The 19,978-nt window shown below is 43.6% G+C and overlaps 1 protein-coding gene across 3 annotated transcripts in view; it reads left to right on the top strand.

The window, feature by feature from the left end:
• SFMBT2 (Scm like with four mbt domains 2) overlaps positions 1 to 19,978 on the top strand; it is a 315,888-nt gene that overhangs the window by 173,428 nt on the left and 122,482 nt on the right. For 2 of the 3 annotated variants that reach the window (XM_082254953.1, XM_082254952.1), the window contains exon 5: positions 4,171 to 4,236. The exons of the other annotated variant lie outside the window; for it this stretch is intronic. In XM_082254953.1, coding sequence (XP_082111079.1) covers positions 4,171 to 4,236 — 66 coding nt within the window. The remainder of the gene's footprint in view (positions 1 to 4,170; positions 4,237 to 19,978) is intronic. 3 annotated transcript variants of the gene reach the window in all.

The raw sequence follows: 19,978 nt of genomic DNA, 5'->3' as shown, positions 1-19,978 counted from the left end.
GGGGTGAGACAGAGGGGGGATGAGAGAGAGAGAGGGGGGGTGAGAGAGGGGGATGAGAGAGAGAGAGAGAGGGGATGAGAGAGAGAGGGGGGTGGTGAGAGAGGGGGATGATAGAGAGAGAGAGAGAGAGAGAGAGAGGGTGATGAGAGAGAAAGAGAGAGGGGGTAAGAGAGAGAAGACGGGTGAGAGAGAGAGGGGGGTGAGTGAGAGGGGGTGAGAGAGGAGACTCTAGCAAGCAGTGGACAATAGAGTCTCAGGTGGAGGGGGGTGGCTTTTTTTGCTGCCCCCCTGCAAAGTGCTGCCCTAGGCCTGGGCCTTGTTGGCCTAGGCCGAAATACAGCACTGGACGTATGTATACATTCACGAGCCGGTAGAAGCACCAGAGAGCGGCAGGAGGCTGAACAGCTGATATCAATGTTTTTATTGTGTGGGGAATCGTTGGCAGAAAAAGAAAATATCTGAAGGATGCCTGCATCTGCAGGCATCCTTCAGATATTCCCACTCAAAGTCCAGGACATTATATATCGTCCTTGAACGGGAAGTGGTCAAAAGCATTCTGCAATTAAAATAGAAAAATTGCACACTGGGAGTACAGCTTGTCAGCCATGGCTTTTGGTAATCATTTGGATAGTGCTGTAATGTTCAGGGTCACCTATCTGTTTAAAAATGTTGCTGTGAATAGTGATTTATGGGTAATGATAACCTGGTTTTGAAGGATCTTTTTTTTTGTTTCTGATTTTGTAGAGGGATGGGATAGTCCAACCCTGCCCATGTAGTTCTATGCTCCTTAAAGGGTCAGGGGGCAGAATCATACTGTTAGTGATGTTAGCTCCTTATTAACCTCTCTTCCCCAACATTTACATTCAGCCTGTTTCCTGAGTGCTTTCAGCCCATGTACGTACTAGTTTGCCTCCGCCAGTCCTTCAGTACCCTCATGCTTCAAATACCCACTTCTCTTGGCTATGAACTTTTCCTGGCCACTGCTGCTATCAGACAGAAGGCCAGCTGACACCTTCCTGAATAGCCATAGTAGATTCCTTTTCCTATTTGGTGCCTGAGGTTGCTATATAAAGAAATATATGGGCTGTCATTGCCACACTACATTTAAAAATGTTATTTACCCGTCCCAGCGCAAGCATGCAAATCAGGAAAGTAGGTGTAAAGTTGGGACTCCTAATCTTCATACTCCAGGGCAGTAAGTAGAAAGTGGAAAAAATATAAAACTAGGTTGCTGACATAAAAGCAGTTACCAGTATAGGAGGTCCTCACATTCCATTAAAACATGCAGTGGGGCTTGTCTAGGATCCAACTTTTTTGCAAACCTGGAGGTTTAGGGAGTCTCTGCCATTTAAATAAAGTAAAAAAAAAAAAAAACCTCTAATGTTTTTCAATGCATGCACTTATTGGCTCATTACTATGATTGATATCCTCACTGGCTAACAGGAATGTGCAAGAGTGAAGAAGCAACAACCAAGCTTCAAGAACTATTATAAAGTGCTGGAGCTTTGCCACCATAACAACCTGGTATTTAGATGTGATAGGAAGGTTTAAGATGGAGCTACAGAACATTTCCGGCACCTGTAGTTTTTTAAGTTTCAAAACTTTTAGGTTATGTTCAGAGATCTACTTAGGAACAGTAGGGAGTAATACCTAGCTAACAGAGGTGCATGCTTTCTGGTGCCTCTTTTTACACCTACAGCTTACTTTTACACATATTTTAACATTTTATACACTATATTACAAAAAGTATTGGGACTCCTGTCTTACATGCACAAAAACTTTAATGGCATCCCAGTCTTAGTCCCTAGGGTTCGATATAAAGTTGGCCCACCCTTTGAAGCTATAACAGCTTCAACTCTTCTGAGAAGGCTGTTCACAATGTTTAGAAGTGTGTCTTTGGGAATGTTTGACCATTCTTCCAGACATGCATTTGTGAGGTGAGGCACTGATGTTGGACAAGAAGGCCTTGCTCGCAGTCTCCGCTCTAATTCATCCTCAAGGTGTTCCATCAGGTTGAGGTCAGAAGTCTGTGTAGGCCAGTCAAGTTCCTCCACCCCAAACTCACTCGTCCATGTCTTTATGGAAGTTGCTTTGTGCACTGGTCCAAATAATTTGGTGGAGGGGGGATTATGATGTGGGGTAGTTTTTCAGTGGTTAGGCAATATAATTAACCACTTAAGCCCCGGAGGATTTGGCTGCTAAAAGACCAGGGGGTATTTTGCGATTCGGCACTGCGTGATTTTAACGGACAATTGCGCGGTCGTGCGATGCTGTACCTAAACAAATTTGACGTCCTTTTTTTCCCACAAACAGAGCTTTCATTTGGTGGTATTTGATCACCTGTGCGATTTTTTGATCACGCGCTATAAACAAAAAAAGAGCGTCAATTTTGCAAAAATAACAATATTTTTCACATTTTTTTATATGAAATTCACCCAAAAAAAAAAGTAAAAATCAAAATTTTTTAACATTTTCGGCCAATTTGTTTTATGCTACATATGTTTGGTAAAAAAAATCGCAAAAAGCGTATTTTGATTGGTTTGTGCAAAAGTTATCGCGTTTACTAACAAAGGGAAAGATTTTTGTCATTTTTGTTGTTTTTTTTTAACGCGTAATGGCGGCGATCTGCGATTTTTTTTGCGGTACTGCGACATTGGGGCGGACAGATCGGACCCTTGACTGACATTTTTGACACTTTTGGGGTTACCAGTGACATTTCTACAGTAATCAGTGCTATATATATGCACTGTTACTGTAAAATTACACTGGCAGTGAAGGGGTTAACTTTATTTGAGAGGGAGGGGCTGTGTTTGTCCCTAGGGGCGTGATTCTAACTGTGATTGGCTGTGGCTTGAGCTGTAGGAACACTGATCAACGGTCCTACATAGTAGAACCGTATGATCAGTGTTTCTACACAGGGGAGAATGACAGGCGGCTTGTTTACACAGCCTGCCTGCCTTTCTCCCTCTCCCCCCGACGATCGCAGAGTGACCGGCGGACATCGGGTCCGCCGGTCATACGCGCGGGGGGACCGTGACCGCGCGGGAGCGTGAGCGCGGCGCGCGCTCGCTCCCCAGAGCCTCACAGGCTAGTGACGTACCGATACGTCACTCTGCCTGTGAGGGGCTGACTGCCGCAGTATATGTACTTGCGGCGGTCGGCAAGCGGTTAAGAACTGTCTCCAGCGTAAAGAAGAACAAGGATCCTTGGAAGTGATGGTTTAGCCCATACAGAGCCCTGATCCCAACATCATCGAGTCTGTCTGGCAGTCAGAAGGATTTGAGGCTGCCCACATCCACAAAAGATCTGTGGTTAGTTGTCCAAGATGTTTGAATCATGTGCTGAGTTCCTTCATAAACTGTTTGCAAGTGTACCTAGAAGAATCAGTGCTGTTTTGAAGGCAAAGGATTGTCTTGCCAAATAGGGGTTTGATTTGGATTTCTCTTTTTTCATTTACTTCCTATTTTGTTAGTTGTTAAAAATAAACTAACATTCCTATTTCTGAAAGAAAGTATAACTAAAGCCAAAACATTTTTTTGTTTTGGTAAAGTGGAGGTAGATTAAAACACCTGTCAGCTTTTATTGGTGTCTGTACCCCTATTAGGGAGATTCACCCTCTCTATTTGTCTCATTTACTATTATCAATGAAAGTGAAAAAAAAAAAAAAAAAATCTAAAATTTTCGGTTGTCGCCAGAAAAGTAATAGAGGGAAAATCACCCAATGGGGACACTGGTGGTCCCCAAGGAATTCCCTTAATTTACAGGGATTTCCTCTCACTTCCTGTTTGGTTATGGGATAGGAAGTTAAGGGAAATCTCTGCAATGAAACACAGATGGTGAAAAAAAAATCTAACAGGGGTTTTTCCTCTCCTCTAGCCAAAATTAAAAAACATTTTTTTTTTTTGTGAATACTGAATTATATATTTTTTGTATAGATAAGTAGAAATGGTATCATATTTCCCGTTATGTGCGATAACTACGGTATCATACATGACCTTTATATACTGTATACACAAAGTACATTTTTGGCTTTGACTGAAAAAACGTTCTAAACACTTCTGAAGACTGTAATAGAATGTGGCATTGCTTGCAAAAAGGTGTTAGTGTCTTCTACCATTACTTACACAATTTGAAGACCTGGCTTTCAAATGTGGAATTTTCTCTTTTTAGCAACATTAGGTGCCATTGTGTTCCAGCGCCAGCAGCACTTCAACCTTTCCAATGGCACAGCATCTGGTGAGTACATTCTTGGGGGGAGCTCCTTAACCAACATTCAAAAACGTTGATGTGTATTAGTCTCAGAAGGATTATTGGATAGAACTTTTAATAAAACTATAGTCTTGTTTAACATTTACACTATTCTAAAATGATCCTCTGGCCATAGTAAAGCTAAAATATAATTCAGTTACAAGCATGGGGTTACCCTTAGCTATGTGAACAGGAATTCATTTGTAAAACCGCTGAATATTAAAATTATCATCCATAGTCTTTGTGCTAAAAACCCTTAAACAGTAATTTTTCTTATCTAGCCTCAGTTGGCCCGGACCAGGTTGTATGCGAAAGATGTGTACAAAATCTGTAAATATGCAAATAGGAATTCTTTTTAGCAAAAAAAAAAAAAAATACACAAAATATTTTGCAATTTAAATGAATGCGCTATGTTTTAGATAATATAAGGAAGGGTTAAATCAGTTTCAGAGCCGGTTCACATTGCAGCGACCCGACTTGCCGGGGTGACCTGTGGTTGCGCACCGCGACCTCGGAGCAGCCGGCACGGACTTCATATCATTGAAGTCAATGCAGATCGCTCCAGGTCACCCCAAAGAAGCTCAGGACCCTTTTTCTAAGTCGGAGCGACTTGTGTCGCTCCTATTAGAATGGGTCCTGTGCTAATCTATGGAAGGCGACCCAAGGCGACTTGTCAGGTGACCAGGTCGCCTGACAAGTCGCCCCAGTGTGAACCGGCTCTTAGTTTTAGCTTTAGTTTTAGTCTACCCATTTTTTTTTATTTTTTATGTGCTGTTTGGGAGATCTGCTTTTACTTCCTGTCTTGAAGACAGGAAGTGACAGGAAAGTGACAGGAAATCTCTCCAACGTAATGGGAATTCCCATTTTGGACAACAGTTACAGGAACGGTATACCCATTGGAAGATTACCCCTCACCTCTTGTTCTGGTGTACAATTTTGGGTTTCCCATTACTTATTATCCCAGGGACATGGTCACCAGGGCATATAGGGAAGGTGACTACTCTGGGACACACGAGAAAGGGATTGGATGACCGACACTGGTTCACCTTTTGCCACCAATCACCACCACATCCCTAATGCAAAATTCTAGTAAAAAGAGGTGTTCAATGGCCGTGTTGCAGCCATAGAACCACCGAGGGGTGTGGGACTTTAAAGGCAGTGTGGTTTAGGCAAAGACAGATAATCAAAAACACATCAGTTAAAATACATAAAGTTTATTGATTGTACAACATATAAAATACATGTAGCAAAAGTCCAAGGGGGTATCAGTAATAAAATCATACATATATAGATATACTTTGAACCAAGAGATAATTGTGGTCACCGGGGTCCTACATGTTTCGCCATTTCGATAGGCTTCATCAGGGACCAAGCTTGTTAATGACCTCTCAAGTGGTTCACTAGTTAAGTATCAAGAAATTTAATGCTTTGAGCAGCAACTCGGATATTGACGTGCATGTGCGGCAAGGGTGGACCACCCCCGAGTCAGGAAGGACAAGGGGTTTCCGTGCTCTCGAAGGCTGGTCAATACTGGACTGGGCTAGGACAGGCAGCTGGCCAAGTTACCAGAACTGGCACTAATAGAGGGGAGGTCTCAGCCTCGGAGACGTGGATACATCGAAGGTCTAGAACGCTGCAGCGTCAGGTAGTCATGTCCCGCCTTCGAATGCACGGAAACCCCTTGTCCTTCCTGACTCGGGGGTGGTCCACCCTTGCCGCACATGCACGTCAATATCCGAGTTGCTGCTCAAAGCATTAAATTATCACAATTAATTAGCACAATTATCTCTTGGTTCAAAGTATATCTATATATGTATGGTTTTATTACTGATACCCCCTTGGACTTTTGCTACATGTATTTTATATGTTGTACAATCAATAAACTTTATGTATTTTAACTGATGTGTTTTTGATTATCTGTCTTTGACTAAACCACACTGCCTTTAAAGTCCCACACCCCTCTGTGGTTCTATGGCTGCAACACGGCCATTGAACACCTCTTTTTACTACTCTGGGACACACAGCAGAAAGAACATAGGTAACACTTGCCTCCTTTATCCAAAACTAAAACAAACACTTTGACTTTACATATACTTTAAATTATTAGCCTACTACATAGACATTATAATGTTTTATTTAATTATCAAAGTCGACTGTCTTACAATTAGGAGTGGTTAATATAGTTGTGCTTATCCATATGAGGTATTGTAAAAGATTTCAGTTTCTTCAAACAGTCCCACTACTAAATGAGCTTGTGAATTCCTGGGGTAGCTTTATAGTATGTAGTTTTTCATATGAGTATGATGCCATCACTGGTAGATTCCTTGCTGTATAAATTAAATGGCCAGCACCATTTTGCAAGGCAGAGTGTAGTCTAAATTACTTAATTTTTTCTAGGAATCATTCTTGGAACATACAGTTTCCTAACATCTTATTAATCGATGAATCTGTCAAAATTCATCTTAATGCCTGAAGAATATTGTACATGTATTGCCATTGTAGGACACAACAGCAAAGACACAGAAAATAGAAACCAAACATTAATGATGTTTTAGTCACTCATAAAATCTATGAGATAATAAGAAAGAACATTTGTACTGAGTGATTAATGTACAGTGTTTCACTTTTACATTAAAAGAAAAGTATGGGCTTTTGCAAAAATTACCATTTATACTCACCATGCAGAATTGATTTGATGCTGCATCTGTCCCCTATCACTTCTAAGGCTAAGAACTGAACATCACTTCCCAGTCTACACTGAGCAGAGAGCCAGTGACTGTCAATCACAGGCTTTCTGCTGTGCCATCCAGTGCTCACTGGAGCACTAGGCTGTGCAGAGGGCGGGAGCGGCTGGCTCAGTCTCCCAGTGGCTCTCTGAGAGGTTGAACCAGCTACCGGTCCAGGCACTTGGGTGGATCCTGACTTTAACCACTTGCCGACCACTCACATTGAGCGTACTGCGGCAAAGTGGTTCGTTATCGTCCAGCGACGTAGTACTACGTCGCTGGACTCCTCCCCCTGTAGGCGGCGCTCGCGCGCCGCCGGAGGCACGCTCCTGCTGTTTTCAGTCACAGCGGGAGTCGGGCCAGGGGAGGAGCGGCGGCGATCGCTAGTTTGGAGATCCGCCCGCCTGTGTAAACTCCTAAGATCTCCTAAGTGACAGGGAGTGACAGATTGCAGTGTTTAGCATAGCTGAACCTGCGATCTGTCCCTGACTCACTCAGTCACCTCCCCCCACACACGTCAGTAAGCACCAGGCATACATTAACCCCTCCCTCTCCAATAAAATTAACCCCTTCCATGCCAGTGTCATTTTTACAGTAACAGTGCATATATATAGCACTGATTACTGCAGTAATGTCACTGGTACCCCCAAAAGTGTCAAAAATGTCAGTCAAGGGTCCGATCTGTCCGCCGCAATGTCGCAGTCCCGCAAAAAAAATCGCAGATCGCCGCCATTACTCGTTAAAAAAAAAAAAACACCAAAAATGACAAAAATCTTTCCCTTAGTTAGTAAACGCAATAACTTTTGCGCAAACCAATCAAAATACGCTTATTGTGATTTTTTTTACCAAACATAGGTAGCAGAAAACAAATTGGCCAAAAATTTAAAAAAATTTAGATTTTTACATTTTTTTGGGGGGGAATTTCATATAAAAAAATGTTAAAAATATTGTTATTTTTTCAAAATAAACGCTCTTTTTTTGTTTATAGCGCAAAAAGTAAAAATCGCACAGGTGATCAAATACCACCAAAAGAAAGCTCTGTGGGAAAAAAAAAAAGTAAATTTTGTTTGGGTACGGCATCGCACGACCGCGCAATTGTCAGTTAAAGTCACACAGCGCCGAATCGCAAAAAGTGGCCCAGACGTAAGACAGCAAAATCCTCCGGTGGTAAAGTGGTTAAAGCCGGGATCGATCCAGAGCCTGGACTGGCTGAGTGATTGTCCACTGTTGGCTGAAAACAGGTCACAGGAGTCCAGAACTAACTGTACTCCTGTGATCCCCAGGAGAAATAGGGCCAAAAAAGCTTTGGCTATACTTCTCTTTTACAGCATCTGTGCAGATTTCATTATTGGACCTTTTTTTTAACACCGTCATCAAAGTCAGAGTATTGCAGAAATTTCAAGCCAGAAAAGCTAAGACAAGATACTTAGAGTGTATGTAGATCCAAGAACAAAAATGTAATATATTGCAGTTTATCTGTGCCTTGAGGAAATGGCTGCATTTTTCCCCTTCATTTTCACTTTGTGCACTTCTGCCAGGAACATGCTTCAGTGTTGTCAACTTAGGACAGGACTACGAAACACCCCCCCCCTCCCCTCTTGTTCTCCATAACATTGTTGCAAAGCGTTGTGTTTTGTGAGTGTAGTTGATAACACTGCTTCAATATTGCACAGGACGTCCCAAGCTCACTGGATTTTTGTCAGGAGCAACAAGTATTTTTCTGTACTTATTGAACAGATAGAACAAATCTCTTTCATCAATATATTTACTGGACCAAAAGGGAGCAAAAAGGAAAAGTTATTTGTTAGGGTTTGCATGCAGGCAACATAATGCCTGAAAAAAAAAATGGAAGACAATGCAGTAAATAGATATTTTAATCACCAAAACATGTCCAGCTTTTTCTCTTCTTAATCCCCAGTCCACCAAAGGAAAAGTAAAAGAACTATGAAGATAGACCTTTACAAGAGATGTGGGAAGTGAGCACCTACACCATGTAGACATGCACTTTTTGTTAGGAATCAAGCCCCGTACACACGTACCGATGGTCGGCTTACAAATGTTCCTCTTTTCTCCCCGGGATGTCGGTGTCTGCTGAAAAGTGCAAAGACAGCACAAGGACAGCACAAGAATTTTGTCCGCCGACTGCAGAAGTGATGTCATGTAATGGTTAACTTTCCCTGTGTTTTCTATTTTCTGAGCATGCCCAGTCTTGCAAATCTGCGGTCTGTCGGCCGAATTGTGTACTGACAGGCGAACAATCGTCCGTTCTGGTGTCGGCATACAAATATTTTCATGTTTGCACGAAAGACTTTTGTCCGCGGATTGTGCGCAGACATCTGTCGGAGGCACCATACTAACACGCGTACAATCGGCAGATCCTTCGTCCACCGACGTTTGTATGCCGACGATCGGTACGTGTGTACGGGCCTTCAGTTTGGCCACAGAAAGACCTATTCTCATATGATAAACCTGAAACTATTCCAGTTCCTATACTGCAGACATGTAATTAACTTTGGGCTCTAATTATCTTATTACTTGCTCAAACGAACTTCAGCTCTGCCCATTTATTTTAAAGTGGCCTCATATCAACTCACATCTTCAGTAGTGTTGAGCGAACACGGACTGTATTATTCGTGTTCGTACCGAATAATTGGATTTTTTTTACCCGAACACGGACACGGACACTTTACTGTATGTTCGGGTAAAAATCCGTGTTCGGTCGTTTTATTTCCGGGTTTTGCATGCTTTGGCGCTCTTTTCATGGCGGGCTTTCAACAGCCAATCAACAATCGTTTAACTGGTGTGCCTTAAGCCATCCCAGCCATGCCTGCAAATGTCTTAGTAGCTGTGATTGGCCGTCTGAAGCATGTGACCAAGTCTTTATAAGTTCGAGGCAGCCGCCGCAGCAGCGTCATTCTGCTGCTTAGCTAAGGGACAGAGCACACATCAATGTGCTGGCTGCTGATTAGGGAAAGATAGGCAGGAAAAAACCATTTGTGTCCGGATAGAATTGAGGGACAGGTCCGAGTGTTTAGGCAGGGCGAGTTGTAGGCATTTTAGGGATAGAGTCTGCTGAATTATAGGGTCAGTGTCTTCTACAAACTACAATCGATATTGCTGTGTGGGGGGTGGGGTGAATCTGCACTCAATCCTGATCTACGATCTCTTCTCAATCCTGTTAGGGACAGAGTCTGCTGAATTTTAGGGAAACTGTGTTCTACAAACTACAATCGATATTGCTGTGTGGTGTGGGATTGGAGATAGGCAGGTGTCAGTGATCCACATCCATTTTTCTGTGTGTGAGCTGCAGTGAACACAATCTTTTTGGGCTGCAGTGAACACAATCTTTTTGGGCTGCAGTGAACACAATCTTTTTGGGCTGCAGTGAACACAATCTTTTTGGGCTGCAGTGAACACAATCTTTTTGGGGTGCAGTGAACAAAATCTTTTTGGGGTGCAGTGAACACAATCCTTTTTGGTGTGCAGTGAACACAATCTTTGTGGGGTGCAGTGAACAAAATCCTTTGTGGGGTGCAGTGAACACAATCTTTTTGGGGTGCAGTGAACAAAATCCTTTTTGGGGTGCAGTGAACAACATCCTTTTTGGGGTGCAGTGAACACAATCTTTTTGGGGTGCAGTGAACAAAATCCTTTGTGGGGTGCAGTGAACACAATCTTTTTGGGGTGCAGTGAACACAATCTTTTTGGGGTGGAGTGAACAACATCCTTTTTGGGGTGCAGTGAACAAAATCCTTTTTGGGGTGCAGTGAACAAAATCATTTTTGGGGTGCAGTGAACACAATCTTTTTGGGGTGCAGTGAACACAATCTTTGTGGGGTGCAGTGAACACAATCTTTTTGGGGTGGAGTGAACAACATCCTTTTTGGGGTGCAGTGAACAACATCCTTTTTGGGGTGCAGTGAACACAATCTTTTTGGGGTGCAGTGAACACAATCTTTGTGGGGTACAGTGAACAGAATCTTTGTGGGGTGCAGTGAACACAATCTTTGGGGGGTACAGTGAACACAATCTTTTTGGGGTGCAGTGAACACAATCTTTGTGGGGTGCAGTGAACACAATCTTTTTGGGGTGGAGTGAACAAAATCATTTTTGGGGTGCAGTGAACAACATCCTTTTTGGGGTGCAGTGATCAAAATCCTTTTTGGGGTGCAGTGAACACAATCTTTTTGGGGTGCAGTGAACAAAATCCTTTGTGGGGTGCAGTGAACAGAATCTTTGTGGGGTGCAGTGAACACAATCTTTGGGGGGGTACAGTGAACACAATCTTTTTGGGGTGCAGTGAACACAATCTTTGTGGGGTACAGTGAACAGAATCTTTGTGGGGTGCAGTGAACACAATCTTTGGGGGGTACAGTGAACACAATCTTTTTGGGGTGCAGTGAACACAATCTTTGGGGGGGTACAGTGAACACAATCTTTTTGGGGTGCAGTGAACACAATCTTTGTGGGGTGCAGTGAACACAATCTTTGGGGGGGTACAGTGAACACAATCTTTTTGGGGTGCAGTGAACAACATCCTTTTAGGGTGCAGTGAACACAATCTTTGTGGGGTGCAGTGAACAACATCCTTTTAGGGTGCAGTGAACACAATCTTTGTGGGGTACAGTGAACAGAATCTTTGTGGGGTGCAGTGAACACAATCTTTGGGGGGTACAGTGAACACAATCTTTGTGAGGTGCAGTGAACACAATCTTTGTGGGGTGCAGTGAACACAATCATTGTGGGGTGCAGTGAACTCAATCTTTGTGGGGTACAGTGAACACAATCTCATACTTCTGAAGATTTGAGGGTGCTGCCTGTTCCATACTCCCCCTACTCCTCATCTAGCCTTTTAGGGGTACAAACAATAGTAATTGGGGCCTAGTGTGGTTGTGTACGTGTGATATACATACACTTTTTTTGGATCATATTTTCTATTCCGCTATTTAATCAAAAACCTTTGGGGATCAGTTAAATTGGGGGATAGTCTGTGTTGGTACGTGTGAGAGAGATCCACCTTTCCAAGTTGTTGGGGTTCATCTCATACTTCTGAAGGTTTGAGGGTGCTGCCTGTTCCATACTCCCCCTACTCCTAGCCTTTTAGGGGTACAAACAATAGTAATTGGGGCCTAGTGTGGTTGTGTACGTGTGATATACATACACTTTTTTTGGATCATATTTTCTATTCCGCTATTTAATCAAAAACCTTTGGGGATCAGTTAAATTGGGGGATAGTCTGTGTTGGTACGTGTGAGAGAGATCCACCTTTCCAAGTTGTTGGGGTTCATCTCATACTTCTGAAGGTTTGAGGGTGCTGCCTGTTCCATACCCCCCCTACTCCTCATCTAGCCTTTTAGGGGTACAAACAATAGTAATTGGGGCCTAGTGTGGTTGTGTACGTGTGATATACATACACTTTTTTTGGATCATATTTTCTATTCCGCTATTTAATCAAAAACCTTTGGGGATCAGTTAAATTGGGGGATAGTCTGTGTTGGTACGTGTGAGAGAGATCCACCTTTCCAAGTTGTTGGGGTTCATCTCATACTTCTGAAGGTTTGAGGGTGCTGCCTGTTCCATACCCCCCCTACTCCTCATCTAGCCTTTTAGGGGTACAAACAATAGTAATTGGGGCCTAGTGTGGTTGTGTACGTGTGATATACATACACTTTTTTTGGATCATATTTTCTATTCCGCTATTTAATCAAAAACCTTTGGGGATCAGTTAAATTGGGGGATAGTCTGTGTTGGTACGTGTGAGAGAGATCCACCTTTCCAAGTTGTTGGGGTTCATCTCATACTTCTGAAGGTTTGAGGGTGCTGCCTGTTCCATACCCCCCCTACTCCTCATCTAGCCTTTTAGGGGTACAAACAATAGTAATTGGGGCCTAGTGTGGTTGTGTACGTGTGATATACATACACTTTTTTTGGATCATATTTTCTATTCCGCTATTTAATCAAAAACCTTTGGGGATCAGTTAAATTGGGGGATAGTCTGTGTCGGTACGTGTGAGAGAGATCCACCTTTCCAAGTTGTTGGGGTTCATCTCATACTTCTGAAGGTTTGAGGGTGCTGCCTGTTCCATACCCCCCCTACTCCTCATCTAGCCTTTTAGGGGTACAAACAATAGTAATTGGGGCCTAGTGTGGTTGTGTACGTGTGATATACATACACTTTTTTTGGATCATATTTTCTATTCCGCTATTTAATCAAAAACCTTTGGGGATCAGTTAAATTGGGGGATAGTCTGTGTTGGTACGTGTGAGAGAGATCCACCTTTCCAAGTTTTTGGGGTTCATCTCATACTTCTGAAGATTTGAGGGTGCTGCCTGTTCCATACCCCCCCTACTCCTCATCTAGCCTTTTAGGGGTACAAACAATAGTAATTGGGGCCTAGTGTGGTTGTGTACGTGTGATATACATACACTTTTTTTGGATCATATTTTCTATTCCGCTATTTAATCAAAAACCTTTGGGGATCAGTTAAATTGGGGGATAGTCTGTGTTGGTACGTGTGAGAGAGATCCACCTTTCCAAGTTGTTGGGGTTCATCTCATACTTCTGAAGGTTTGAGGGTGCTGCCTGTTCCATACCCCCCCTACTCCTCATCTAGCCTTTTAGGGGTACAAACAATAGTAATTGGGGCCTAGTGTGGTTGTGTACGTGTGATATACATACACTTTTTTTGGATCATATTTTCTATTCCGCTATTTAATCAAAAACCTTTGGGGATCAGTTAAATTGGGGGATAGTCTGTGTTGGTACGTGTGAGAGAGATCCACCTTTCCAAGTTTTTGGGGTTCATCTCATACTTCTGAAGATTTGAGGGTGCTGCCTGTTCCATACCCCCCCTACTCCTCATCTAGCCTTTTAGGGGTACAAACAATAGTAATTGGGGCCTAGTGTGGTTGTGTACGTGTGATATACATACACTTTTTTTGGATCATATTTTCTATTCCGCTATTTAATCAAAAACCTTTGGGGATCAGTTAAATTGGGGGATAGTCTGTGTTGGTACGTGTGAGAGAGATCCACCTTTCCAAGTTGTTGGGGTTCATCTCATACTTCTGAAGGTTTGAGGGTGCTGCCTGTTCCATACTCCCCCTACTCCTAGCCTTTTAGGGGTACAAACAATAGTAATTGGGGCCTAGTGTGGTTGTGTACGTGTGATATACATACACTTTTTTTGGATCATATTTTCTATTCCGCTATTTAATCAAAAACCTTTGGGGATCAGTTAAATTGGGGGATAGTCTGTGTTGGTACGTGTGAGAGAGATCCACCTTTCCAAGTTGTTGGGGTTCATCTCATACTTCTGAAGGTTTGAGGGTGCTGCCTGTTCCATACCCCCCCTACTCCTCATCTAGCCTTTTAGGGGTACAAACAATAGTAATTGGGGCCCAGTGTGGTTGTGTACGTATGATATACATACACTTTTTTTGGATCATATTTTCTATTCCGCTATTTAATTTAACTGGGCCTCCATGCGAGACCTGTGTGCCTTGTTGCGCTGTTTTGAGTACTCCACCAACATGGCCAGTGGCAATGACGCCGTTCTCAGCTTAACTATCCCACTTCTATGCCTCCTTGAAAAAACAATTCGGGCGATGATGGAAGAGGATGTGGCACAGGATGAGGAGGAGGAGGAGGATGAAGAGGTAACATTTCCAAGGCTTTCAGGGCAGTCATTCGCAAGGGGCTCCGAGGGTGGGTTCCTGCACACGCAAACGCCAGGGACGCAATTGTCCAGCAGGGGCACAGTTCTGGAGGATGAGGAGGATGAGGAGGAGGAGGAGCTGGAGGAGGAGATGGAACCATGTTCACAGCAGGGTGGCACCCAGGCCAGCTCATGGCCATCACTGGTGCGTGGCTGGGGGGATACAGAGGACACGGACGATACACCTCCCACAGAGGACAGCCTTTCGTTGCCTCTGGGCAGCCTGGCACACATGAGCGATTACATGCTGCAGTGTCTCCACAACGACCGCCGAGTTGCCCACATTCTAACTTGTGCTGATTACTGGGTGGCCACGCTGCTGGATCCCCGTTACAAGGACAACGTACCGTCCTTAATTCACTCACTGGAGCGCGATCGCAAGATGCGCGAGTACAAGCGCACGCTGGTAGACGCCATGCTGCTGGCATTCCCATCTGACAGCGGGGCCACAGTGGAAGCACAAGGCAGAGGAGGAGGAGGAGGAGGTCGCCAACGCAACCAGGGCACCGCCAGCACCTCAGAAGGCAGGGTTAGCATGGCCGAAATGTGGAAAAGCTTTGTCAGCACGCCACAACAAACAGCAGCACCAGCAGCTCAGATGGAACGTCTTAGCAGGAGGCAGCATTTTACCAACATGGTGGAGCAGTATGTGTGCACACGCCTACATGTAGTGAATGACGGGTCTGCCCCCTTCAACTTCTGGGTCTCCAAATTGGGCACATGGCCTGAGCTTGCCCTTTACGCCTTGGAGGTGCTGGCGTGCCCTGCAGCCAGTGTATTATCTGAACGGGTATTTAGCACGGCTGGGGGCGTTATAACAGACAAGCGCAGCCGCCTGTCCAGAGACAATGTGGACAAGCTCACGTTCATTAAAATGAACCAGGCATGGATCCCACGGGACTTTTCCGTACCTTATGCAGAATAGCAATGGATACCGACCTTACCCACCCATTGTTCCATTTTTGCTCTTTCTCACTCTTTTGGGGTGTACCCTCATTTAAAATTTTTGAAAAGAAGCAGTGTTGGCTACCTCGTCCTCCTCCTCAGGGCCAGATTAATGTAGGGGCTATTGGAGCTGCAGCTCCAGGCCCCTACCTTTTATATAGGCCCCGGGTTGGCCATATTCACTGTTACCGCTCTTCTGTCACTTGTAAACACAGAAGTCTGGCTTCTATGCTCGCTTCCCCAGGCAGCACCCTCAGAACCTCCCCACACAGCGTGAAGGCCGGACAAGGAGGGACAGTTGGCGATGCATGGATGTGTTTATGGGCTTCAGAGACAGCATCCCATGTTGAATTAGGCATGCATGGCTGCACCCTTCCTCCTCTGGGTGCATGGCAAGGCACGGCCCTTAAGGCCCTTCAAAATCCTCAGCACCAAGCCCATGATGCTGTTAATCCGGCCCTGGTCCTCCTCCACCGCCGCTTCCACCTACACCGCCCATAGGTGTGCGCAGCCTATTGCATTAAGGTGTGCACCCCAAAGTTGAAATACACATGCATGTGTTTGCCAGCAGGGAGAGTAATGTATCGGGGCCATGTACCTGTAGGCAAGGAGAAATAGAGCAGAGCAGGTCCCAGGGAGATCTTTCCCATCTCCTCACTGGCAATGCTATGTGCCCTAGGTGATTAGGGTGTGCCCAGGCACACCCAGCACACCCTGTGCGCACGCCTATGTCACCGCCACATCCACCACCACCTCAACCTCCCTCCTACTCCATATGGGCCTCGTCCTTCAGAGATGAAGAAGAACATTGTTTTATTTTTCTGTTTTTTTTTGTTGTTTTAAGTTATTTCCCTATCCACATTTGTTTGCAGAGCACTTGCCATGCTCTTAATTACGTTTTGCTGCCATTTGCAGCACTCTAGCCCTTTCCTTTGGTGTTTTAGAGCCATTTTAGTGCCTTAAAGTTCGGGTCCCCATTGACTTCAATGGGGTTCGGTGTCCGGGAAAAGTTCGGTAAAAGTCCGGGACACGGACCCGGACTTTTTTTTAAAGTTCGGCCGAACCCGTCGAACACGGACATCTAGGTGTCCGCTCAACCCTAATCTTCAGTCATCTACACTACCTTGGGTACCTTTGTTCAACATTAATGTCACTTCTGGAAAAACGGAATTCTTCTTATTATAGTCTTTTTTTTTTTAAAGCAGATCTCCAAATAATTAAATTATTATGTTCTCTTATGTTTTCTGCTTTTATTCTTAGGGAGAAACTGCAAAAAAAAAAAAAGCCAGCCATAGACAGATTGAGATTCGGCCAGTTCAGCAGGAACTGGCTGAATTTCTATGCATGTATGGGCAGGCTGGTTGTACTGAAGTTGATTTATCAATCCACTTCAGTACAGCCAGCCTGTCGGGTTGTTTTTGTTTGATCACTGCTATAGCTGCTGGCAGTGATCATTGTATTCTGATGGCTGGGAAAGCTCCCACCGTCAGAATACAATAGCTCCATGGGAGGGATTCAGTGTTGATGGGGGAATATAACAATTTTCTTTTCTTCAACCCATGGTTGAAGGAAAGAAAACTGCATAATGTATGGCCTGCCTAAGGCCAGCTATAGAAAGTTCAATCTCAGCAGGGACCGGCTGAGATTCGAACGTGTGTACGCAGACTGAATGTACCTAGTCGATCAATCAATCAACTTGGGTACAACCAGCATGCCAGATTTTCTTGCAATTACCGCTAACGGCTGCTATAGCCACTAGCAATTACCATGGTCTTCTCCTGGTGGGGACAATTCCCGCCCAACCGCAGCCCCCTGCCGGGGGAACACAATGTCTTGGCAGGAGGCATTTCCCAGCCAGCACTATCTGTGTTGATGGGGGAATCATGCAAAATGCAGGGGTTGCAGGAAATAAATTTGCACCATCTACGGCCTGCCTAACAGTAATGCTGAGTATGATAGTAGAGAAAACAACTAACTCCTTTGAAAAAAAGTATTGGGTGATGATTCTCATTCTGCTGGATATATTGTTACTTGGCTTAACCAACCAGTATTCCAACACTTTATCACTTGACTGGATTAACTTGATACTGTCTAGAGCACCCACCCATTCACACCTCTTCAAAGTTGTTAATACTGTTTTTATTGTGCAATTTGCCTTTATGTCTACAAGCTAAGAGCAACTGGATTATTTTTCTTTTATCTTGCCAATTATTTGGATCAGATCCACCCATTTATTATATTTGGTAATCCTTAGATAACACTGCCATTTTTATATGTTTCCTTAGACTATTGTTTGATTTAAATCCTTGTTGTTTTGCCATTTCCCAGAATGATAACACCCAATTATTGTTGTGATAAAAATATGGTATAAATTAATAAAAAGTTTGAGCTAGGTTTATGAATCTTATCAGGCTAGAATAAACCAGGCAAAACTGTTGTATTTTGTTTCAAAGTTAATATTAATATTAATATGAATGTAACTTTATATACACTCAAGTTCTTTGTATACAAAAGATAATTTTTATGGTTACACTTTTAGTGCATTTACTGTAAATAGCATTGTCCAGGAAAAAAAGATTTGGGGTTCATTGTAATTTTTTTTTCATACAAGGTATTTGTTTTGGCAAATAAACACAGGGTGCACCTATGATTTTTAAAAGAGAAAAATACAGCTGAATCTGTTTGATTTCAGACTGTCTTTCTCAAATTACAAGTCTCCTTGGAGCAATAAACAGCAAAAAGTAGGTGAAGAGTCACTCTTCTGATTAATACAGCCATCAGTGTAATTTGAGCATGAGCTATTGATTTCTGTAAACAACAGGCTATTTTTAATATAACAGTAAAAATAGCCTGGTAAACCTATAAAAAGAAGCCTAGAGCATCAACTGATGGTTGAAAATAGGTGAATGTGAATATTCAATGCATATTCTTATAATTACAAGGCTAAACAAATATAAAAAAAAATGATGCTGTGTTTCTTTTTGAAAAAATAAATAAATAAAGGATCTGTATAAAAACAATGTCTTTATATAATTATCCCTGCAATGACAAGTACAAATTGATTCAGCAAAAAAAATAAATAAATAAATAAATAAAAAATAAATACATTCGTGTTGATATTTTTTTGGAAGACTGGTTGAAGTGGCTAGTACTGTATGTATAACAAAAACTATCAGCGCAAAAAATATATCAATAGTGAATGGTGCAATAAACAAATGATATAAAGACCGGCTGCACACACTAAAAGTGTCTAAACCACACAATGTAAGCTAAATAAACCAAAAAGTAGTGTTGCGCCAGTCATGTGCACACATAGTGTAATTAAACTCAAAATCAGTGTCCATACATGTCCCAATGTCCATACAATCAATCAAATAAACGGTGAATCCACGTGTCCAAAAGAATCTTGTGCAAAACTTAATTAGTGCTTTCGTGATTAGTGCAATCCCACCACCAGGTGAATTGGTCTCTCACCTCCACTATAGACCCACTGCTTGGTCAATCACAGTGTTGTATATACACAGGGACCTTCAGATAGTAAAGGCTATGGATAGCCTATCACCTCCAGAGGGATTCTGACCGATAGACATAAAAGGGGAACAAAGAAAGAAATCTAGTGCTCTCTGTATGGTTGCAGTAAACCGCTTTATTGAGTAAAGGGAATGGTACTCACAAAGGTGGCGCTTCCAAAGCGCATAGCAGTCAGCATAAACGGTATCTAGGAAGAGACAGTTTCCAGCACGCAGGCTCTGTCCCCTATACGCGTGACGTCGAAGCCCAACCACAGGCGTTGACTTCCTCAGTAGGGGTGGAGACTGCATGGTGTGCTGCGCCTTAAATGGCCGGGCTGGATCCCCTTACATGAAGCTGATTGGATCTATTTAACCACTTGCCGACCGCCGCACGACTATCTACGGCGGCGGTCAGCCCCTCACAGGCAAAGTGACGTAGGTCTACGTCACTAGCTTGTGAGGGTCTAGGGAGCGAGCGCGCGCCGCCGGAGGCGCGCTCCCGCTCCCGCGTGGTCACGGACCCCCCCCCGCGCGTGTGACCGGCGGACCCGATGTCCGCCGGCCACTCTGCGATCGGCGGGGGAGAGGGAGAAAGTCAGGCAGCTTGTGTAAACAAGCTGCCTGTCATTCTCCCCTCTGTATGAGAGATGATCATATGGATCTACTATGTAGATCCGTTGATCACTCTGCATACAGCTGAAGCCACAGCCAATCACAGTTAGAATCACGCCCCTAGGGACACACACAGCCCCTCCCTCTCAAATAAAGTTAACCCCTTCACTACCAGTGTATTTTTACAGTAACAGTGCATATGTATAGCACTGATTAC

The sequence above is a fragment of the Pelophylax lessonae genome (genome assembly GCF_965119305.1).
Source record: "Pelophylax lessonae genome assembly, chromosome: 4".
Taxonomy (NCBI): domain Eukaryota; kingdom Metazoa; phylum Chordata; class Amphibia; order Anura; family Ranidae; genus Pelophylax; species Pelophylax lessonae.
Note: the sequence above shows the minus strand (reverse complement) of the source record. Positions and strands in the feature narration are given on the sequence as shown.